Consider the following 24838-nt stretch of genomic DNA (forward strand, 5'->3'; position numbering starts at 1 on the left):
ACAGTAGAAGCCATTTGGAAGCACAACAGGCTGTATCTTAACAGATACTAGGGGTGTATTACCCACACAATATTTTTTTCCAGAGATTAAGTCATCTGTGTACCAAGTTTGGTTGAAATTACTCAAGGGAGTTCCAGAGTTATGCTGAAACACACACACACACACACACACACACACACACACACACACACAAACATTTTTATAGATATAGATAGATAGATAGATAGATAGATAGATAGATAGATAGATAGATAGATGATAGATAGATAGATAGATAGATAGATAGATAGATAGATAGATAGATAGATAGATAGATAGAAGATAGATAGATGCCTATACATCTGGTCAACTAAACATCAGCACTAAATTGCTGCTAGGTAACAGTCAATAGAATTCAAGAGAGGTTGGACTATTTGTGGGAATTTTAGACCGGTTGTGGGAATGTAACAAATCTAGGCTAGTCACTTGCTTGACTCTGTTCCCAGTCGCTGCCTATCTTCTCCTACACAAATCTCCATAATGGCTGCACCATGAAAGGAATAGCTGACATTTTCACACAATCCTGCCCACATTTCATATATGTATCTATCCACTTTGCAGTCCTCAGCTTAGCAACAAGAAGATTGATCTCCTGATCCAAAGATGCTTTTTTTCAAAAAAGAACTGGACTTTCTTTTCCCTTGAAGATGGAACTGAAGAAGCTTCTTGGAGAAGTAAAACGTCTTCAAAGAAGAAACCAGAAAGTCCAGTTGCCTCTTGAAAAAAGCACCTTTAGGACAACCATGACCTGGATGACGGAGAATCTCAACAAGAGGTCCTGTCCATTTTAAGACTTCTGGTACATTTCCTCATCACTTGGCCAATGCTGCTACTGAAAGGTACTTTTTACATGAGAAAAGAGGAAAACTGTTAAATATACAGGGAATCCGCATAGGGATGGTACGTATTCAGTTGTTACTTTTAATTCAATTTAATCACATTTCACCCTATTTGCTTTTGTCCAATTTCACCTGATCTGACCTCAGCCATTTTGGGTGAATGAGACCCTTGCAAGCCCCTCAAAACCTTGGTTCATATGATTTCTCACTTCAGATTGAAAAGGGGGGGGGGAGCAGAGAAAGTTGTATCCTAAATAAGTCATAAAGGCACCGGTTGTAAGGTTGCTCTATGGAAAGAAAGAAAAAACATGGCATTACAATCTCCACGAAAAAGAGGTGCCTGATAGAGAGATCGGGGGCGTAATAAATAAACAACAAACAAATAAATAAGCAATCAATCAAACCCACCTGAATTACTCTGATGGAGTTGTGACATTTGAAAATGTGGCATTATCTTGACAATATCTGCCCTTTATTTTAGGTTAGGTCCTTTCTATTAGAGATCAGATAACTATTTGTTCAACTAAACAACTTTTTTTGCATACATGATGCCAAAATATTGCCCTGTACTCGTTGTTTGCTTGATACTTGACCCACTGCGATAGGAAAAGGGGAACAGCCGTAGGGAATGGACAGGAAGTCGGCCATGCCGGAAATTCGCAGCAAAAAAGAAAAGGGGGACAGGACGGGGAGGACTGACAGGAAATCGGCCATGGTGGGAAAACCGCTAACATAGGAAAAAGGACAGATAGGAAGTCCTTCCCAGCTGAAACAAAGTCACGTGGTATGTCACATGGTTTGGCACTCGTTTTTTAGTACTCATTGCGCCTCCCAGAACCAATTAACCAATACCGAGGTACCATCACTACTTTGGCAACTTCCAATGCGTAGATTTCAACTCCCCAAAATGCTCCATCTTGCAGGCTGTTTCTGAAAATTCTGGCATGTGGTCATATAGTACCAGGAGTGTCAAACTCAAGGCTCATGGGCTGCATCCGTCCAGCGGGGTGCTTAGATCTGGCCCGCAGGGCTGCCCTGAAAACAGAGGAGGTGCTTCTGCCAGCGAAAATGGAGCTCATGAGGGCCATGGACACCCTCCCAAGCTCTATTTTGCTGCAGAGGATGCAGGAGGCCCATCACGCTGAAACAGAGCTCGGGTGCCTGTTTTCACTAGCAGAGCACTCCGACAACCACAGGTGCCGCCCATGACAAGTGGTGTCCAGCTGGTCACACACCCCTCTCGTGTTGAAATTCTTCTTTTTACTACTGGTTCGGTGGCATGGCTTGGTGGGCGTGGGAGGGGAAGAATACTGCAAAATCTCCATTCCCTCCCCACTCTGGAGCCAGCCAGAGGTGGTATTGCCGGTTCTCTGAACCACTCAAAATTTCCACTACCGTTCTCCAGAACCTGTCAGAACCTGCTGCATTTCACCCTCGACGCACCCTTGGCCACGCACCCCTTGGCCACCCACCCCTGGCCCTCTGAGGTCAAACACAACCCTGATGTGTCTCTCAATGAACTCCAGTTGACACCCATAGATATAGTACATCTGGAAGCTGCAAAGGCTGGTATAATCACTGCTAAAACCACATACACACATCCTCACTTTGTCTGGAGTAATGACGTAGTTGTGGATACCTCACGCTTCTTTGTAAAGACGGTGAAGCTAATCAAATCTCTGTAATCTTTAGGCCGATACTGTTCCCATGTCAGTTTGATCCGTTTTTCATTGTAGTGTTGGAAACGATTTCAGAATGTGACTTTCACCTGAAACACAAAAGCAGCACACTTGGCTGAATTGCCACTAACACACACACAGCAATGGAATTTATTATTATGAGAGAGAGAAAGAAAGAGAGAAGGGGGGGGGAGGGAGGGAGAAAGAGGGGGAGAGAGAGGAGGAGGAAAGAGAGGGAGAAGAGAAAGAGATCATTTGAGTGATTCTTTTCTGGAAATATGTACCACAATTGGGAATTGGTTCCTTGGTTTTGTTCAAAAGTGGATGGATCGCATTTTTGGGGAGCTAAAGCACCTTCTCCTCTGATAAAACCACAGCATGGGAATATGACCAATTTCTTTCCCAGCAGTAAATGGCTGGGCTGATCCAGATTTGATACAGGAAGGTCCGTTTAAACTGATTTATTGCTACTTCTGCCTATGCACAGGAAGCTTCACAACTAGGGGTTAGCACCTGCTTGGAGTTAGATAGTTTTGAATTCAAGGGGGGTTTAATTCCACTCCCAGGTTATGCCATTCCTTCCCCTACACAGGGATGTTTCTTTTTTTAAAAAAAAAAACATAATATATGTCATGGCAAAAGGTACCGTCAGGCAGGCACTTCTAATTTCATTTTTCCAAAAGCAAATTTAAACAACAGGAAGCGGTTCACAATGTTTGAGCAAGAAAAAATTGTCACAAGCCATCCAGCAAATGGAACAGTCTGATGTTTCACGTAACACAATTTGAAACGCTCAATGAATGCATTTTGTTCTTTCCGAGCTTTTTTCTTATACACCCAGAGAAAAAAAACCCAGGTGACTCAATCTTACCTGTGCACAATACATTTTCTGCAACCCTCCCCTCTCCCAATTTTTAGGGCAAAGCCTGCTAGCCGATCTAACTTCATTAATGGAGATGAATCTGTTTTCAAAAGCCAAGTCTGGTCTTCATATCTTTAAAAACGCCATCCGATTGAAAACAAGTTTGAATAGTGTGTTTGTTTTGTAGATTGTGGGTGTTTGTTTTGAGAGAAGCTTAATTCTTGGCTTGGAACCCGCATACAATTGGATTTTTCAGTTGCTTTTTTGTTTGGATACAACACTGCCAAAAGTTTCAACCTTCTTCCATCCTGCATACATTTTAAAGTCCATGTAGACAAATAAGCTTTCCCTCTCCCTTTTTTAGTGAAACCTAGTCCAGACCCTTGAGGGTACATAGGAGAGGCGGGCCAAAGCTTCACAACGCCTCCAAGGCTGACAAATGGATGTGGGTGATTCCCCTTTAGTGTGAATACACGCCAACAGTGTCTTTGGGAAACGGATCCCAGTTCCATATGCGGAGGAGGGGGGAAATATTGTTTGCAAAAATAACATCCTGAAGGTCTATTTTAGATGCCAGAGATGGAGAGGAGACCATTTCAATAGCCTGCTCACCAATCACCGATCAGATGCGTGCAGCATACGCATTGAACGAGCACATTGTTTCGACCAATGAGGATAAGGCACTGATTTTCTTTTCATGTTCTTCTAAAGAAGCTAGTTTTCTGAGCCCCATATCTGACTTGCAAATAATCCCCCCTCTCCCATTTTACTAATTGGAGAATTATGGGCAAAATGTTGGCAGCGCAAATTAAGAGTGTGCCAGGCGCTTCCACCGGCCGTCCTGTGTAGCAATTATAAAAAGATACCGCTGATGGAAAGATTCTGTCCCTACGGCCCAGGAGAGGTGGAGATTATGAGTCACATGCTCCTTATATGTTCCTTTTACACTGAGATTAGGAAAAAAACATATTCTGCCAATTACTACTAGGTATCTTGGACGCTCCGATATTACCTATCTGCAATGGCTGCTTAAGGGTGAGCAGTCCATAAATACAGTGCAGGTGGCCAGATTCTGCACAGCAGCACTGGGGATTCGTTGCAAACATGTGTCTTCTCCACCATAGTTATGTTATATAACAAATATGGCAAACCCTCAGTCTTTTCCCTTTTAGCGTTGAACCTACAACGGGCCTCACTGGTTAGGGGTTGCAACTATCTTATAGGCAGATCATGTATAATTGACACTGGATTTTATTATAGATTTTAATTGTTATTTACCCTGTTACCCTGAAAATAAGACCTCCACAGATAATAAGCCCTCCCCAAAAATATGCTACAACAGAGCAGCAGCCATGCGGTGACAACTCTCGCTGCCTCCTGCACCTCAAAAATAAGACCTCCCCGAAAATAAGGTCAAGTGCTTATTTTGGAGGTCAAAAGAAATGCAGTATTATTTTATAGTAGAATTTTTAATTGTATATTGACTGAGTGTTTTTATTGTTCTGATCTCTGGTCTAAGATTGCAATAAACTGTTTGACTGAATTAAAAGAGTGACTAAAACCCACACAAAAGAAAATAACGACAAAAAGTCCTCAACATCCCAAACTCCGCCATTTAAACTCCTTGGTTTTTGTTTGGTTTTTTCCATGTGACTTCTTAGTTGCTAGTTGAACAGAATATTTTGTGTGTGTGTGTGTGTGGTGTGTGTGTGTGTGTGTGTGTAATGGATGAAAGAGAAGGGACGTTATTATTAGTGATATGGAGCAATCCAGAATTGGAATGACTTCAGGGAAAGGAAAAAGATGCTGAGGACTAGTCTCCTGTCTGCGCATGCTCCAAATAACCTTTTTGCATCTCAAGTCTGGATCCCTACAAACCTCCTGTTATTTAAGGTCAGAAAAAAAAAAACCACCCTCTTCCATTTTAGTTATTCCACCCCAACACAATGTCCTCACGTACAGGATGCTTTCTCTCCGTTGTTCCTCGGATTGATGTCGCCTTTATTTTTTCGATCTTTGGTTCCAGTCACCTCCTCCATTTGGTAAATCTCCGAAACGCACAATTTGGGATTAAAAGCAAAGTACATTTTCCCTTCTTTGATGGTCAGGTTATGGTGGCTCCAGTCCCACAGTTGCTGCAAGTTTTGGTTGTCCAGCACATAAAACGAGTAATTCCTAAAAAGGGAATGTTTGGAAGGGGGAGGGGAATCAGTCCATGTAAACAAAACCCACACTTTTTCATTCTGCTTGTGGTATATATATACATCTCAACGCAAAGTGTTAAAAGAAGCCTAAGAATCTCAGTGGCATATGAACAGACCTAACATGTCTCCCAGGTTGTAAGTTGAAAAGGTCGTTGCTTTAAGGCTGAAGGAGTGACAAACTTCTTTAGCCTTAACAATCTTCAGTCCTGGATGGTTTCAGCTCCATCTTCCCCAGAACCGGAAATAGTTTAAAAGAAAGAAAACTCTAAAAAGAGCACAGAGAAGAGCAACAAATAAACAAATAAAGGTTTGGAGGCTAAACCGTATGATGAACAATTGAGATATGTCTAATCTAACAAAGAGTAGATAAGGGGTGATATGATAGCTATCTTCTGGTACTTGAGGGGCTGTCAGAGGGAAGAGAGGGGTCAACCTCTTTTCCAAAGCAGCAGAGGGCAGGACAAGAAGCGGTTCGTGGAAGCTCATTGAAGAGAGACCCAACCTAGAACTAAGGAGAAATTTAAGTCCACAAGTTTGAAAAGTTAACTAAGACTGGGCACCCTTGTTGTAAGCTATTCTATCAATCTAGTCTGCTGATCCAGGACCAAAACTACGTTCATTTTTAATCCCACTTTTAACGTAATTTTAATTAATATGTACGATCACAACAATCACCACCCGTCATATTTAGCAGCTTTCCTCTGTGAGACATTAAAAATTTTAATTTGGTAACAGTTCTGGAGCTCCCAGGTCAGGCGCAGATGGCGCTTTTACAGGGCAAAATATTGCAAGGGCTGGAAGCTCATCCAGAATCTAGAACGAAGGAGAAATTCTCGAGAGTGAGAACAACTGATCAGTAGAACGGCTTCCTTCCGGTGTGCTCTGACACGGGAGGTTTTCAAAAAGAGATTGGACAGCCATTTGTCCGGAATGCTATCGGATCTCCTGCTTCGGCAGTAGGTTGGATAAGGCGGCCTTCAACATCCCTCCCAACCTCATTCTATATTCTGTGGCTTCAGAGACAAGAGGAACTTTCCAGGGTGGAAGAAAGCAACACTGCCCTTTACAACATATCCCGTCACTCAGCTTGATTTACCATTAGACCAGGGATCCTCAAACTTTTTAAACAGGGGCCAATTCAGGCTCCCTCAGACTGTTGGGGGGGCCGGACTGGCTGGCTGGGGGTTGCTAGGTGGCCATGTGAGTGGATGGGCATGTCTAGGTGACCATGTGATTGGGTGACCATGCCTAGGTAGTCACGTGACTGGGTGGGTGTGGCTAGGTGGTCATGTGATTGGGTGGGCATGTCTAGGTGACCATGTGACTGGGTGGGCATGTCTAAATGGCCATGTGACCGGGCAGGTGTTGCTAGGTGGCCATGTGACTGGCTGGGTGTGGCTGGGTGGCCATGTGACCGGGTGGGTGTTGCTAGGTGGTCATGTGACTGGCTGAGCGTGGCTAGGTGGTCATGTAACTGGGAGGGTGTGGCTAAGTGGCCATGTGACTGGGTGGGTATGGCCAATTTAGCAGTCCATTAAACAATACACACACATTAAACTTTGATTTGTTATGCTCCTGGGGGTGGAAAGCAGGTTAATGAAGGGAGGTGGCTGCCTTGGTGTGTGTGTGTGTGTGTGTGTATGTGTGCGTCTCTTTCTCTCTCGAGGCTGGGGAGGCCAAAAATGGGCCCATTTTTGGTCTACTTGGCCTCCAGAACCACTCTGCACCCAAAAAACTGGCCTGTTTTTGGCGTCCTGAGGCCTCCAGAAAGAGGGGGGCGTGGGTAGGGGGGGTGATGTGGGTGGGGTAGCCTTGTGGTCCCTTGTGGGCCGGATTAATGGCTTCGGCAGCAGGTAGTTTGAGGATCCCTGCAGTTAGACAGTGATAGGAGTGTAACACCAGAGTTGCCTTGTGATAAAGTGGGGGGGCCAATGCATTTAATAAAATAAACAAATTGATCAGCTGGAACCTGTTAAGTATCTCTGGAACATGAAGAGATCCAACTTATTTTAAGAAGAGACTGGGCAGCCACTTGTCTGGGTCTCCTGCTTCAGCAGGGGGTTGGCCTAGAAGACCTCCAAGGTCCGTCCATCTCCAACCCTACGAGTCTACTGTTTTACAGCTTGAGAGAGAAGAGGAACTTTCCAGGGTGGAAGAAAGCAGCGGCTGCCCTTTACAACATATTCCATCCCTCTCTGGAATTTGGAGAATGCAAAGCTGACCAAACTGCAGCCAGAAAGGGAGGGACAGGAGGGGGGGGGGGGAAGGAGGTTGAGAACCTACCCTCATCCTGTAAGATAATCCTTTCAGGCCAGATAAATCGGACACAACAAGGGCTGTTCTCATGACCTTGCCCCGGCCTTGTTCAAACAGTTCCCCCCACCCAAAAAAATCCTGTTTATTAACTACTGATGCAACCGGTAAGGGTTTGTTTGGAGGTAAAGAGAGCAGAGAAAATGTCCCAAGAGAAACACGGCAATTTCCCAGGACGCAAAGGGCAGAACGATGCTCCCCTCCTATTAGTCTGATGATAGCCACAAATTTTCCCAGCTGTATGGTCTTCAAAAATGATGCAACTCCATTCTTTTACATACAGGTAGACCCAGACTTATGGCTGTTCATTTAGTGACCATTCGAACTTACAACGGCACTGGAAAAAATGTGACTTTTAGTACTTTTTTTCACAATCACAACCACTGCAGAAATCCCCATGGTCATGTGATCAAAATTCAGATGTTTGGCCACTGATTCATATTTATGACGGTGGCAGAGTCCTGGGGTCAGCTTTTGTGACTTCTGACCAGCAAAATTCACTTATTATTGATTTTAGTTGTTATTTATTATTTTATACTAGTTGTTTTAAGTGTATGCCGTATTTTTCGGAGTGTAAGATGCACCTTTCCCCCCCCCAAAAAAGAGGGTGAAAATCTGGGTGCGTCTTATACACTGAATGCAGCACTTTTGGCCTCACAAAACCCCACCCACTTCACAAAAATGGACGTGCAGAGGGTTTGGAAGGCTGCAAAGTGCTCCTGGGGGCGGGAGGGGGGGGCAAAAACTAGTGAAAAACAGGCTATTTTTGCTCATTTTTGCTTCCCCCCCAGCCCCCAGGAGCACTCTACAAGCCTCCTAAAGGCTATGCATGCCCTGTTTTTGGCAAAAAAAAAAAAAGTGGCATGCAGAGGGTTTGGGAGGTCTGCAGAGTGCAAAAACTTTATTTTTAAATTTACCTCTTCAAAATCTTTGTGCATCTTATACTCCGAAAAATACGGTATATACTCAGGGGTTTGGTTTTTTTTGGTCGCTGGTCTAAGACTGTAATTATAAATTGTTGCTGTACCACTTAACAAATGTCTCATTTAGCCACAAAAAGTTTTGGGCTCCCTGGCGGTTGTAACTCAAGGACTACTTGTACCTTCCTTTCTCTACCTTTGTGTCTTCTCAGAGGCATCTGAAATGGAACTCTGCCACCCAGTAGCCCTGGCAAGGGAAGAAGATGGGTATTGTAACCCAACCTTCTTCAGAAGGCCAATGAACTGGGAGAGAAGGATGAAAACAATATGAAGTTAGATGCTTACTCTGTGTTAAAGAACACAAGGCACCTTTGTCCCTCCAAAAACAGGACCGTCCTTTCAGCTCAGTTGAGCAAATACAAGATGGCAAATCCAGTTTTGAGCAGGACGACAAGTGAAAACATTTCACAGACATCTTAATGCACCCAAAGTTCACCCTTTGGTTGAAATTTTCCATAGATGATTTTCAGGAGCATCCAAGCAGAACTGCTGAATCATCCACAAGAGGACAACAAAGTTAAAAAAAAAAATCTATGGATCGAGTGAATGTGCATGCAGGTAACTCATGATGCTTCTAGCAACCTTCCTGGAAACCAAGGGCCATATCTGAAGGAGGGGAGGAACAAATAAAAACTGAAAGTTCAAGAGTTGTTGTTCGATGCTGTGAAGCTGAAGAATGGGAAGGTGGAGGGACCAGGTTCAGTTGACCATGACGTGGTCTTCAGCTTATGTATTAGGGCAGTGTTTCTCAACATTGGGAACCTTAAGATGTGTGGACTTCAACTCCCAGCTGGGAGTTGGAAACCCACACATCGTCAAGTTCCCAAGGCTGAGAAACATTGTGTTCTCTAACAAGAACGTCAAGAACCATTTGTCCGAGAATGTGATGTTCAATGACATGACTTCTTACAGTAGAATCAGGCTACCCTTACCCCTCCAGTTGTTCCTCTCCGTTGATATATCGCAGGTTCTTCAAAAACGACAAGGACACCAAAGCATGAGAATGCCGGATCTTCACATATCCAGTCACCGTTTCTATCAACCCCATGAAGTCTTCCAGCTCAGAGGCGATATTGTCTGCAGGAGGGAAAACAAAACATCCAAGAGAGGGAAGGGTGATAAATCCTCCTAGTTTCGAGATTTTTCTTCTCACCACAATTAGCTTCATCAGCTTAAGAGTGGCCTTCTGGGAATGTCAACTCTTTGCTGTGCAACACACACAACCTTGTATGATTTACCTAGGCAAGCCGGGGCAGCCAGGATGCCAAACTAAATGCCACTTCAATTTAATCTAGTTAATTTTTCGGCCGGTGCAATGGCAGTCCGTTCCCTTCAACGCTGGCTGCTAAATGCCAGCGTCGCATTCTGAGCTTTCAACAGCTGATGTTTTGGCAAGTTTCTCTTGGGCTGTTGTAAATCTAAGCCTTCAGGAAGCCACAGCTCTACAGTGATGCTCAGTGACAGATGTAAATGTTACCGCATTACTGCTAGCCAAAACTGTCCCATTGAGGAGAACCTCAAGTCTTGCCTCAAGATAGCCTGGGTGTCGGCAACCTGCGGCTCCGAAGCCACGTGGCTCTTTCGTCCCCCTGCTGTGGGGCTCCCCGTCGGCTGAACCCACCAGTGGTTGGCCCCAGCCCCTACCCCTGGTTGGGCACCTCTGATCTAGAAAGTTATAGGGCAGTGATGGCGAACCTTTTTGGAGACTGGGCCGAAACCCGTAAGAGGAGCTGCCCAGGGGCATGCGCGCGCCAAAAAAATAAACTTCCGGTTCCCAGCGCATGCATGTGCACTCAGCAGCTAGTCTTCTGGTTACTGGCTCACATGTGCATGTGAAAATCAGCTGACCAGTGCACATGCTCACACAGGAAAACGGAAGACCAGGTCATCCAGTTTCTGGTACTGCCGTACGCAGGAAGGCCCGCTGATCGTTGCGCGCGCATGTGCACCAGAAACCCAGAAGAGGGTTTCTAAGCTCTACCTGCCATTTCAGGCCCGCGTGCCACAGGCTCACCATTACAGTCTCCTGCTTGAACAGGGGGTTGGGCTAGAAAATGTCCAAGCCCCTTCCAACTTTAGTTATGCTGTAATAATATCCTTTTCCCGTTAAGTCACATTATTTAATAAATTAGAAGTAGATTGTCCTTGCTAAAGCAGGGTCTACTTTATGGCATAGAAACCAGGAGCAAACTGAGGTTCAAAGTTAGTATTTCCTTGAGTTGTGTTTGCATGCAGTAATAGGTAACAACTCTTTACCCTTCTGCTTTCATCAAGAACATGCTTATTATTCATATCTAATGCTTGCTCGCTCCTGCATACTTTTCCTACTTAACGGGCCTGGCTTGAGAACAAAGTCGGTGCTATATCGTGATACGGCGAACTATTAACTCTACCTTGTTCTCCTCTGAAAAAGCCAGAGTCAAAAGACCAAAATGAAGAAGGGTTAACAGAGGAGCAAGCCGAAGGACTTGTTCACACATGCCATAAAGCAGGGATGGCTAACCTTTTTGTTGTTGGGTGCCAAAAATGCAAGCGTGCACTATCCAGGAAAGCCTCTGGAACCTGGCGAAGGCGAAAACGGCCTCCCCTGGCCCTACGGATCGTTTCCAAACTTCCGGTAGGCCCGTTGGGTGCGTTTTTCGTCCTGCCCAGGCTCCGGAGGCTCTCCTGAAGCTTGGCGAGAGTGAAAAGCCCCCCCCCCCAGCCCTCCAGAAGGCTGGAAATCAGCTGGCCAGCACGCACATGCACACTGGAGTGTGCCACTGTGCCATAGGTTTGCCATCACAGCCATAAAGCAAGCTGTAATTGGACGTGTCTTGATCTCTTAGTCCAGGAGTCCCCAAGCTGGGCAACTTTAAGACTTGTGGACTTCAACTTCCAGAATTCTGGGAGTTGAAGTCCACAAGTCTTAAAGTTGCCCAGTTTGAAGACTTCTGTCTTAGTCCCTTTGGCATCCAGAAGAGAGAGAACAAACCAGCATTGACTCTCTGATCCGTTCGTTCTCAACTGAGCGAGCCGAGAGCTTTCCGTGCTTCTGTGATATACAATCCTTTTCGGTCGAATAAGCCATCCAAGGGGCCTCTTTGGGGAAATCGGAACAAACACATATAAACGGGAGGCGGCCCATGGGGGGAATGTATCCTAGAGAGCAGCCACAAGGCGGCTTGACTTAAAAGGGGGGGGGGGGGTGGTGTTTAACAGGGAGTCCCCAAAGCAGGGGCAGAGAAAACTGCATGGCATTTGTGGGGTTCTAACAGATGAAATGGGTGTGTTACCAGCCTTCAAATCAAATGAATGTTCTCCTTCTTCAAGTTGGGCCAACTATGTTCCTTCGTAGGGAGGGAGGGAAGGAAAGAAGGGAAAGGGAGGGAGTACAAGGGATGGGAAAGAAGGAAGGAAAGAAAGAAAGAAAAGGGAAAGGAAGGGAGGAGGGAGGGAGGGAAGAAAGAAGGGAGGGAGGGAGGGAAAGGGCAGGCAAGGGAGTGGGAGGAAGGGAGGGGAAGGAAGGTGGGAGGTATGGAAAAGGAAGAGAGGGAGAGAAGAAGGAAAGAAGGGAAAGAGCAGGGCAGGGGAATGGGAGGGAGGGGAAGGAAGAAAGGAAGGAAGGAAAGGGGAGTGGGAGGGAGGGAGAGGAAGGAAGGAAAGGTGGGAGACATGTAAAAGGAAGAGAGGGAGAGGGGACATGTAAAAGGAAGAGAGGGAGAGGGAAGAAAGAAAGAAAGGATGAAAGAAAGAAAAGAAAGAAACAAAAAAAAAGAAAAAGAAAAGAAAAGAAAAGAAAAGAAAAGAAAGAAAGAAAGAAAGAAAGAAAGAAAGAAAGAAAGAAAGAAAGAAAGAAAGAAAGAAAGAAAGAAAGACTTTCTTGGAATTTTCCCAGAAGGTGACTCATCACTCTGACAAATTGTTAACTGAACATTCATTTTCTGTTAAGACATGTACCAGACGTGGCCAACTCAGCCCTGAGAAATTCCAAGGTGGGAACTCTGGTGCCAGGCTTTGAAGAGGGCATCATGTACACTGCAGAGAAAGATTTGCCACTGGGCAAATAATTAGATTCACTGATGTGCCACCCAACACGAGGGAGACAATGCAAATTCCGAAAACCTTATCAAGACTAGCAGTAAGCCGCCTTCTCCCTTTCCCTCCTGGGAACTTTGATCCGGCTGCAATGCTACCTTGAGAATTCGTTGGGATTACCTGCGGAAAACTTCTCCTACGGAACACAAGGTGTTTTCCATGGCAAACGAAAAGCTGGCACTTTCATTATTTAAAAAGAACTTAAATTTGTTTTGGTTTTATTGAAAAGCAAAACCAACGTATTTCAACCACCGAGTAGCCAAAGGGAAAAAGGACAATTGCAATTTATCAAGAATGAAATGCAGGGCTGACATATCTAATATCCTCTGCCATTTATTTAAGTATGTCTGTCTTGCAACATCAGAATGTCCGCTCGAGGCATCATGGGTACATTTAAACACCCTTCCCATGTGCTCCACGGTGGAGAGAGAGCAGTTGGAGAAACCATAAAACTCCACCCATGGTTTCTTTAGCACAGCGGTGCCCAAACTTGGGAACTTTAAGACTTGTGGACTTCAACTCCCAGAATTCTGGCTGGCTGGGGAATTCTGGGAGTTGAAGTCCACAAGTCTTAAAGTTCCCAAGTTAAGGCACCCCTGCTTTAGCACAACATGCACTTTAGGAAGGTCACAGAGGGGTTGTCACAATCAACCAAGGTTACCAAACTCTTTATGCTCTACCAATCTGGCATCAACTTACTCCCACGGCGGATGTTGATAAGAAGGTTCCCTCTAATTTCGGTGCATCCCTGGAGCGTCTGTGCTGACGTGACGGAGTCAATGGTCATGATTTTGTCATCTGCACACACTTTGGGGCAGGGCCCCTCACAAGGGCTGCAGAACATGCTGGCAAAAGACAAAGGAGAGGAAGAGATGAGCATGAATGGCCCTTCCGTCAGCCAAGGTGGCGCAGCGGTTAGAATGCAGTATTGCAGGCTAATTCTGCCGTCCTTCCATCCTTCCGAGGTGGGTAAAATGAGGACCCAGATTGTTGGGAGACAATATGCTGACCTTGTAAACCGCTTAGAGAGGGCTGCAAAGCACTGTGAAGCGCTATATGAGTCTTATTGCTATTGCTATTCCATGCCTATTCCTGTTCCTATTCTCCATGGCGGCAAGTGGTTAAAATGCAGTATTGCAGGCTATTTCTGCTGACAGCCGGCTGCAATTTGGCACTTCAAATCTCACCAGGCTCAAGGTTGGCTCAGCCTTCCATTCCTTCCCAGGGGGATAAAATGAGGACCCAGATTATTGGGGGCAAGAGGCTGACTTTGTGAACCGCTTAGAGAGGGCTGGAAAGCATTGGGAAGCAGTATATGTCTGCTGTGGCTATCTTTCTTTCTTCCTCCCTCCCTTCCTTCCCAGTGGTTAGAAGGCAGTATTGAAAACTAACTCTGCCAACTGCCAGGAGTTTGATCCTGACCAGCTCAAGGTTGACTCAGCCTTCCATCCTTCTGAGGTGGGTAAAATGCGGACCCAGATTGTTGGGAGCAAGAAGCTGGCTCTGTAAACTGCTTAGAGAGGGCTTTAAAGCACTGCGAAGCGGGATATAAGTCTAAGTGCTATTGCTCTCTTGGACAAGTGACTGTTCAATCTGGGTCCTCATTTTACCCACCTCGGAAGGAGGGAAGGCTGAGTCAACCTGGAGCCGCTCAGAACCGAACTATTGGAAGAACAAGTAGTGCAATACAGGTTGTCCTTGATTTACAATCGCAATTGAGTCCAAAATATCTGTTGCTAAATGAAACATTTATTAAGGAACTTTGTTCTGTTTTGTGACCTTTCTTGCCACTGTTGTTAAGTGAACCACTGCAGTTGTTAAGTTAGTAATGCTTTTTTTTAGTGAATCTGATTTCCCCACTGACTTTGCTTGCCAGAAAATTACCAAAAATGGGTCACCTGTCCCCAGGTTTCTGCAACTGTCATAAATATGAATCAGTTGCCAAGCATCTAAATTTTGATCACCAGACCATAGGGACCTCCAAAGTTCTTTGTGATTCTGATTCTATATTGCACAACACATCCAGATTTCTCTTTGTGCTGCCTTTTGCGTTGCACTGATGAATTTGGCTGGAGTTTAGTGTGCAAGCCACAAGGACGAGAGCATTTTCATTTTCATTCTCTCTCTCTCTCTCTCTCTTTCTCCCTCTCCCCCCCTCCCTTCCTCCCTCCGTCCTCCATTTGTCAGCTGATTCCTGACTGAGTCACATGGTATCTTTGCAATCCAGTGGCTCCCATGATGCTTTACATGAATTCACAAGCTCATATTTCAAATGCTTCAGCACAAGGCACTGTTGATACACGCCAGAAACCTTTGAGAACGCACACTAAGAATTTTTGGTCCTTCGGTTTGCAAGTGGTGGGTGTGCGATCAAGGGAGACTGGAGCAGGAAAACACAATCAAACACACACACAAATGCCACATGCGTGCATCCATCTTTTTTCCCCCATTCACAACGTGAACCTTGATAAACACCTGCCCCTCTTTATTTTTTTTATGAGGGTTTTAATTGCTTGAAAACACAAGTGGCCAGATAGTAGCGGAGGAAAAAAACGTTTCCAGGTAAACATTTGCTTTCTAGCTGTGGGACAGAGATCACTGCTTTGCACCTGTATGTAAACTAGAAATTCTTCGGCAGGGGAAAAAAGGGGAGGTGTGTTTGGATAGCTTCACAACAAAACAAGAGACGACAGACGTCATCAGGAAGCTCAACTCAACCCAAATAAAGACACACCATCCAGGTCGTTAAAAACAATTTAAAATTCCCCACGGGGAATTCTCCCTCTGCAGGAGAAATATTTCCTTTTTAATTACCCCCGGATCAGGAATACCAAAGGCTCTTAATCAGGCAGCCGATACAAGCAGATTCGACCCTTATTTCATTTCTGCAGCGCCAGGATGATCAATTCGTGGATAGACTGGCGGATAAGCTCAGCCCAGAGTAAGCCGCACTGTTGGATTTTTCAACCGAAAGGCCGTGAAAAATGTGCCACCCGTGGATAAGCTGAAACCTTCCCCTTTTTTTGATTTTTTGTAATTGGCGTAGCTGCAGGACGCACGTTTTTTCATGGTGTTTTTCACAGATCTGTGAGCATATACAGTAGGGGTGTCAAACTCAAGGCCCGCAGGCTCCATCCGGGCCACGGTGTGGTTGGATCCAGTCTGCAGGGCTGTCCTGGAAAATGTAAGAGGCCGGCCCACGTCGCTTCGGCCCAGTCTACCCAATGGAAAGAGGAAACATGCCAGTGGTTTGGGGGAGTGGTGTCAAGCTGGCCATGCCCTCCCAGATGGCCACCCCCCGATTGTCATGAAGATGGCCATGCCCTCCCAGTAGGCCTCGCACACCCAGCCCCCGCCCGCAGTCAACCACAGTCCTGATATGGCCCTCAATGAAATTGAGTTTGACACCACTGATATCGGTTACTCCTCGACTCATTTGTTGATGAAAATTTTGGAACCAGAATCTTACAGAAATCCAATCTTTAATTTCCCTGGGAACAACAGTTCGGTATTTAGTCATCTCTGTTGATTTCACAGGACGTAACTTTAGCAAGTAACAGTCCTTGACTTACAGACATTTGCTGAGTGACCTACTAAGTTACAACAGCACTGAAAAAAGGAACGTATGACCATTTTTCACAGTTATGACTGTCGCAGCATCCCCGTGGTCACATGACCAAAATTTGGACACTTTGCAACTGACTCATATTTACGACGGTTGTAGTGTCCCAGGGTCATGTGATCTTTTTGCGATGAGCAAAATCCAGGGGGAAACTAGATTCACTTACTAACCGCCTTACTAACTTAACAACTGTGGCAAGAAAGATTGTGAAACTGGGCAAAATTCACTCAACAACTGTCTCACTCAGCCACAGAGGTTTTGGGCTCAATTGGGGACATAAAATCAAGGACAGCCTGTATTTGAAACATTCTTAAAGTAAAGGTTCCCCTCGCACATATGTGCTAGTCGTTCACGACTCTAGGGGGCAGTGCTCATCTCCGTTTCAAAGCCAAAGAGCCAGCGCTGTCCGAAGACGTCTCCGTGGTCATGTGGCCGGCATGACTCAATGACTCGAAGGAACACGGAACGCTGTTACCTTCCCACCAAAGGTGATTCCTATTTTTATACTTGCATTTTTACGTGCTTTTGAACTGCTAGGTTGGTAGAAGCTGGGACAAGTAACAGAAGCTCACTCCGTTACATGGCGCTAGGGATTCGAACCGCTGACCTTTCTGATCGACAAGCTCAGCGTCTTAGCCACTGAGCCACTGTATCCCAAAACATTCTTAGAGGCCCCCATTAAGAGTTCAGACTCTTTCTTACCACCCACCGGCAAGGGAAAAAAATCAAAGCCACTTGCCTTTCCCGTGTGTAAACACAAGCGTCCCCCACTTACCTTTGTGTATCATTGCGCACAAATCCTGGAGGACACTCTTGCACACACTCATCCTCATGGATCACAAATCTGTCATCTTCCCCAAGTAGCTCCGAGGAAGTGTTGAAACACTTCTGCTTGGTAATGCAACGCCAGCCCTCAAACTTGTAGGTGTTGGGTGGGCAGGTAGGAACGCAGGTGCCGTCATGGTAGTAGTTGCGACAGGCCACACAGGCCGAGCTGTTGTGGGGTGCGGTGCAGCTGCCCAAGCATTCGGGGTGACAGCATTCATTCTGGTCTGTGCAGGCATGTTTGCCACAGGAACTGGGACAGGCTGGAAAGAGAGAGAACAAAGCAGTGGGCATGAAAAGACCATCTTAAATGGGGAGGAAGGAAAGACCAACAGTTGACATGATTAGCAATAGCAGTAGCACTTAAGACTTATATACCACTTCACAGTGCTTTTCCAGCCCTCTCTAAGCGGTTTACAGAGTCAGCCTCTTGCGCTCAACAATCTGGGTCCTCATTTTATCAACCTCGGAAGAGGGAAGACTGAGTCAATCTTGAGCTGGTCAGGATCAAACTCCTGGCAGTGAGCAGAGTCAGCTTGCAATACTGCATTCTAACCACTGCGCCACCCAGGTAGACAGACAGACACCAACAGCACTAGGTCTTTGTCTTATATAGCAATAGCACTTAGACTTATATACCACTTCACAGCCCTCTCTAAGTGGTTTACAGAGTCAGCTTCTTACCCCCAACAATCTGGGTCCCCATTTTACCAATCTCGGAAGGAAGGAAGGCTGACTCAACCTTCAACCAATCAGGATCAAGCTCCTGGCAGTGAGCAAAGTCAGCTTGCAATACTGTATTCTAACTACTGCGCCACCCAGGTAGGTAGGTAGGTAATCTGTTTCTCTGAAAATAAGCCCTCCCCAAAAATATTGCAACACAGCAGCAGCCATGAGGTGACCATGCTTGCTGCCTCTTGCACCTCAAAAGTAGTAAGACCTCCTTGAAAATAAGACCAAGTGTTTATTTTGGTGGTAAAAAAAAGACCCTGTGTTATTTTTGGGAAAACAAGGTAGGCAGGTAGGCAGACAGACACCAATAGTACTGGCTCTTTGACGTATATAGCAATAGCACTTTGACGTATATACCATTCGCAGTGCTTTACAGCCCTCTCTAACTGATTTACAGAGTCAGCACATTGCCCCCAACAATCTGGATCCTCATTTTACCAACCTCAGAAGGATGGAAGGCTGAGTCAACTTTGAGCTGGTGAGGATCGAACTCCTGGCAGTCGGCAGAACTAGCCTGCACTACTGCATTCTGACCACTGCACCACCAAGGCTCTTAAACTTGGCTAAAGTTCATCAGTTTCCATTTGGCTTCTCTTGCCATCGAAGGTTTCCCAAAGCTAGACTTTTAACAAGGTGTAAATGCAGAAGGAACCCAACCGTAGGGTTGATTCTGGTCACAAAATCTGGAGGGTTAGGAAGAGCAATGGTGAACCATCCTGTGAAAATCTCACCAGAACACTTTATGGCAATAATTCAACATGTAGACTAAGAATGGTTGATAGAAGAAGGATTGACGCCTTTGAACTGTGCAGCTGGAGTGATTTCTTGAGTATAACATGGGCAGCCAGGGTAACTAACCAAGGTGTTTAAATTGTATAAAACCAAAACATCACTAGAAGCTAAAATCATAAGATCACGTGTGATTTACTTTGGCCATGTTGCATATCAACTCATTGGAGAAGGCAATGATAACTAATGGTTAGTGGGACAAGAACAGACAAGCAAAGAGGAACGGTTGCAGGAATTGGGTATGTCTAGTTTAATGAAAAGAAAGACTAGGGGTGACATGTTCCAATATCTAAGGGGCTGAGACAAGAAAAGGGGGTCAAGGTTTTCTCCAAAGCACCTGAAGGCAGAACAATGGATGGAAACTAATCAAGGAGAGAACCAAGCTAGAACTAAGGAGGAATTTCTTGACTGTTAAGAACATTGAACCAATGGAATGACTAGTCTCCAGAAGTTGTGGATACTCCATCACTGGAGGTTTTTAAGAAGAGATTGGACAACCATTTGTCTGGAATGTTTCTCCTGTTTGAGCAGGGGTTGGAGTAGAAGACCTCTAAGGTCCCTTCCAACTCTGTTATTGGGTTAAAGAACATGTTGGCTTGATCACATCAAATCTGATCCCAAGTTGAACAATTCAAAGAAATTGTGCTTGGCATGGTACCATGGAGAATACTTGCCTATAAGATCGTCAAGAGTCAGACACACTTAAATAGTTAAAACAACAACAAAAGGTAAGTACATTTGAAGATTATGGGATTACAACTGTGTAACCATAGCACCTTCCATTACAATTTGCTGCATCAATCAAGTTAATTAATGATATAGCCTCTCAACCACTCCTAGAGTTCCGTAATAGTTTCACCATAGAAAATGCAAGATATTGTATCTCAAACAGCCAATGCAACAGAGGAATAAAGTCACACCTAGCCGATAAATCAAGAATAAACACAATTTCTTAGTGTAATCTTATGACATATTTGGTAATGAGTGCAAGATTAAAGCAAGCTTTTACTACTGCTAATGGGCAAGTCCAGGCCGTCCTTAGGGTAATCAGATGCTAACGAACAATATCTTCAAGAACCTGAATATACTTTTAATAATCAGCCCAGAATTTAAAACTATTATCCTTTGAAGGTCCATGTTTAAATATTTGGATCTCAATTAATACAACAACCAAAGCTAATCAAAACACACTTGCTTTTATCTTGACCTCCAAAAGCAAGAAGGACTCTGGCATCTCCCAGAAGCTGCTTATGTGGTCCTCAAAGAATTCGAACAACTCTGAGTCACCTCTTCCCCAAATGACAAACCGGAGCTTCTGGTATGTCAATCTTAATCTTGTTTGCTCGCTGCCCCCAAGTTTCATCTCCATGAATGTCTTCACTACATTGTCCGCCTAAGCTAGGTAATAAAACCAAAAGGCAGAATTTTCCTAAATAAATGTTTTGTGACTGACCACATCAACTATGTCTATGCATCCATGCTTTAGCAGGTCCCAAACGTGACCTACTATTGACCTCTCATCTCCTCTATCTGACAAGGGAAACAACATAGCGTCAGATCAAAAGACATCCATGACGGGGGTGCTTTGTTGCTGCTTAGCTGCCATCACCAAGCTGGATGACATCCTCAGCTGGACTTTGGTCGAAGCACCTCGTTCCAGTTTTTCTCCGCTTTTATTCCAAACAACACTCTGATGTGGTCATGTGGTTGATGGTTCGTGTGATTGGCTGGTTCTGCCACTTGACTGGCTGGTGCTGTTGTGTAAAGGCCACCAAGTGAAGAAATGAGTCAGTTCCATTGTTGTTTGGTCACTCAATTGACATGGCTCCTTATGAGTTTGTAGGCAGGCTGGCTTCAAATCTGTGTGACACACGGTATGTCACGCAGAGTGACCAGCTGGTCACATGACCCTATGACCACATCAGATCAATAAAAGTGGAGAAGAACTGAAACAAGACACTGTTGTGACCTGCCAGCGGCCAGCAGAGCTGGCAGCAGATTCAGACAGTGAGGAGGAACATGGGCCATTCCTGGAGTCTGGGGAAGGCTCTGATGAGGGCTCTGTGTTGGAGGCAGAGAGGGGGCCAGAGCCATATGCCAGTTATCAGCTGCCTTCGGAGTCACACATCAGTGAGACAGAGGAACAGCTGGAGCCTGTTCCCAGTGTGCACATGCGCAGAGTTGCCAAACGAAGGGAACAGCTAAAGAACAGGGGTCGACTTGGGAGTAAGGCCACAGGTGGATCATGAATGGCCCATCCCAGAGGAAATAAAAGAGGAGCGAAAGGGGAGTGGAGTTTACAGGAGACAATTAGTTCACTTAATTGGTTCGTGACTCTCCGAGACTCCTTCCCAAGTTTTGCAGAGATCCGTCTGGCAGCTCTCCAAGCCAGATGAGGCCTGTGACTGTAAATCCTCCCTTGAAAGACTTTGCTGGATGTGAATGAGCAGAATTCACAGGAAATTAATAAAAGGGGTTTTTGTCAGGACCAGGAGTTTGCTTCTTGCTCTTGGGAAGTCTAGGTCAAAACAGACACTTCAACAGAAGTCCCGCTGAGGATATCAGTCAGCCTGGTGATGAAACAATTGGGAGCTAAACAGGAAGCCCGGAGAACCAACCAACCAACAACATCTAAATATTTCTAATCATTTCTGACGAATATACTTCTGACCTAGAATGGGTAGTTCAGTCCAAAGCTTGTACTGTAACATTCCAGCCTAGTTTCTTACAAACATTTTTTTACCCAACTAGGTAACATACTCAATGCTACAGGGCTAACAGTAATGATGTTACTTGGTTGGGTAATGAAATGTCTGCAGGAGAAAGGACGTTGGTCTTACCTGAACGTCTATTTTCTGATGGGAGGAGGGAATGGTCACACGTGGGTTTTATCACAGCCTGATTGGTCCAAGGCTGAGAGGAAATCTATAAATACCGGTGCCTGTCCATTGCTAGCCCAGATTCTCGAACATGAATGGTACAACTGAAAAACAAGAAACAACACAACAAACCCCGGGAAACACCCCCCGGGCCCTCCCCTTGGCCCCAACAGACAGAACTCAGGGCGGGTTGTGACCATTCCCTCCTCCCATCAGAAAATAGACGTTCAGGTAAGACCAACGTCCTTTTTCCAGAATGGGAGGAGGGAATGGTCACACGTGGGACATACCCAAGCTAAAGTCCCAGGGAGGGAGAACAGGAACTCTAGGAACCAAGGGGAGCCTCAGCTGCCACCCCCTGTAGGACCCTACGACCGAAAGACGCGTCCGCTGACGCGAAAGCATCCAGACGATAATGCCGGATGAACGAGGTTGGAGAGGCCCAGGTAGCCGCCCGGCAGATGTCTTCAAACGGGGCCCTCGTGGCCCACGCTGCCGAGGTTGCCGCGCTCCTTGTAGAGTGTGCCGTGACGCCTGACGGAACCGGCCGCCCTGAGGCCACGTAGGCCTCCGAGATGGCCTGACGCAGCCAACGGCCGATGGTAGCCGAGGACACCCTCGAACCCAGAGCTCCAGGTAGGAAGGAGACAAACAAGGCCTCCGACTTGCGGAAATCCTTGGTCCGCCGGAGGTAGATCCGCAAGGCACGGCGGACATCCAGACGATGCCAAAGACGCTCCCTGTCAGTGGACGGACTCGGGCAGAAGTCAGGCAGGACGATCTCCTGAGCCCTGTGAAAGGGGGTATTTACCTTGGGGACGAACGCCGGGTCAAGGCGAAGGACCACTCTGTCCTGGTGAAAATGACAGAGGTCGTCCTTACAAGACAGGGCGCCCAGCTCGGATATACGCCGGGCGGAAGTGATGGCCACCAGGAAGACCACCTTCAGTGATAAGAAGCGCAAGTGCACCGAGCGGAGAGGTTCAAACGGGGCTCCTGTTAATGCCTTGAGGACAAGCGGAAGATCCCACGTGGGGAATCTATGAACGGGGGGAGGCCTGAGATTTGCCGCCCCCTTGAGGAACAGCTTGACCAGAGGAGACTGGGAAAGAGAAGAAGATCCCGCCCCCCCCAAGACCGAGGACAGAGCCGCCACTTGGCGACGCAAGGTGTTTTGCGAGAGCCCGTCCTCCAGGCCCTTCTGAAGGAAATCCAAGACGTTGGGGATGGTGGCTCTGACGGGAGAGATGCCCTTGGGGGAGCACCAGCGGACGAACGCTGCCCAGGTGGAGTTATAAATGCGGGTCGTTGAGGGACGACGGGCCGCCTCGATGGTGCGAATGACCCCGGAAGACAGATGAGCCCCCCCTTAGAAGCCGCCGTTCAAGAGCCAAACGGTCAGCTGAAGCCACTGAGGCTCTGGGTGAATCAGGGCCCCCTGCCGTAAGACCACCTCCCCCTGCGGAATCCTCCACGGGGAAGTCACTGACAGCTGAACCAGGTCCGCAAACCAGGGTCTCCTGGGCCAAAACGGGGCCACCAGAATGACCAGGGCCCTTTCCGTCACCACCTTCCTGACGGTCCCCGGGATGAGTGGAATGGGGGGAAAGGCATAGAGGAGGCCCGGGGGCCACCGGCTCCTGAGGGCATCCGTGCCCTCTGCCGAGCTGGATTGGAAACGGGTGAAGAAACGCGGGAGTTGTGTGTTCTCGGGAGACGCAAACAGGTCCACCCGGGGGGACCCGAACCGACAACAGATCTCCCGGAACAGCGACGGGTGGAGTTGCCACTCGCCGTTGTCCAGAGTTGCTCGACTGAGCCAGTCCGCCTGGACGTTGGAGAGTCCCGAGATGTGCTCCGCCACCAGGGACTGTAAGTGTTTCTCCGCCCACGACCCCAATCGCAGAGCCTCCAGCCAGAGGGCTCTCGAGTGGATCCCGCCCTGACAATTGATGTGCGCCTTGGTGGCCACATTGTCCGTCAGGAGGAGAACGTGGCTCCCTTCCACCGAGGAGCGAAGTGACTCAGAGCCAGACGCGCGGCCTTCAGTTCCAGCCAATTGATGTTGTGACGGAGGTCCGAGGCCGTCCATCTGCCCTGAGCCAACCGAGAGCCCACCAGGGCCCCCCACCCGAACAGACTCGCGTCCGTGGTGACGGTCACCCTGTTCGGCTCCCAGAACAGACACCCCCGCTGGATGGCCGGGGAGAGCCACCACACCAGGGATGCACGGACTCCCGTCGAGATGCGGAGAGTCCGAAGGGAATTGCTCATTCGTCCCCTCTGATAGGGGATAAGCTCCCATTGAAGGGGCCGAAGATGGAGTCTGGCCCACGGGACAATCCCTATGCAAGAGACCATCTTGCCCAATAACTGCGACAGAGAGAGGATGGAAACGGAGCGCTTTGTGCGAACGCTCTCTGCCAGCCGACGAAGGCTGACCTGCCTCTCCTGAGACAGACGCACCTCCCCCAACTTGGAATCTATGACTGTCCCCAGATGCAGAATGCGAGTGGAGGGAGTGAGATGGCTCTTTCGAAGTTTACCGAGAACCCCAGGGCCTGGAGGCTTCGAATGGTAATCTGAAGATCTGAAACGGCCTGAGACAGGGAGCCCGCCTGAAGCAAGACATCGTCTAAATAACATTGGAGGCGGACCGGGACCGATCTCAGATGGGCCGCCAGAGCCGCCAGGACCTTTGTGAAGGTCCTCGGGGCCGAGGCCAGGCCGAAGGGAAGAGCCCTGTACTGGTAATGGTGGGGCCTGTGGGAGAACCTCAAGAACCGGCGATGAGCGGGCAGGATGGGGATATGAAGATAGGCCTCCGTGAGATCCACGGAGGCCAGGAAATCGCCTTTCCTGATGCCCTGAAGGATGGACTTGAGCGATGACATCTTGAACCGCCTGTAGACCAGAAACCTGTTCAGGCGCTTGAGGTCTAGAATTGCTCTCCAACCCCCCGTGCTCTTCGGGACCACGAAGAGATTTGAGTAATGGC

General features: G+C 47.0%; 1 protein-coding gene across 1 annotated transcript in view; it reads right to left on the minus strand.

Annotated features, from left to right (window-relative positions):
• The window catches only part of IGF1R (insulin like growth factor 1 receptor), a 225271-nt gene that overhangs the window by 39870 nt on the left and 160563 nt on the right, over window positions 1–24838 (minus strand). Inside the window, 7 exon segments of the mRNA XM_032233352.1 lie at window positions 2504–2600; window positions 2603–2626; window positions 2629–2646; window positions 5380–5594; window positions 9849–9993; window positions 13693–13838; window positions 17391–17703. Of these exon segments, the coding sequence (XP_032089243.1) occupies window positions 2504–2600; window positions 2603–2626; window positions 2629–2646; window positions 5380–5594; window positions 9849–9993; window positions 13693–13838; window positions 17391–17703 (958 nt within the window).

Source organism: Thamnophis elegans, chromosome 16 (assembly GCF_009769535.1).
Source record: "Thamnophis elegans isolate rThaEle1 chromosome 16, rThaEle1.pri, whole genome shotgun sequence".
In the NCBI taxonomy this organism is placed as follows: Eukaryota; Metazoa; Chordata; class Lepidosauria; order Squamata; family Colubridae; genus Thamnophis; species Thamnophis elegans.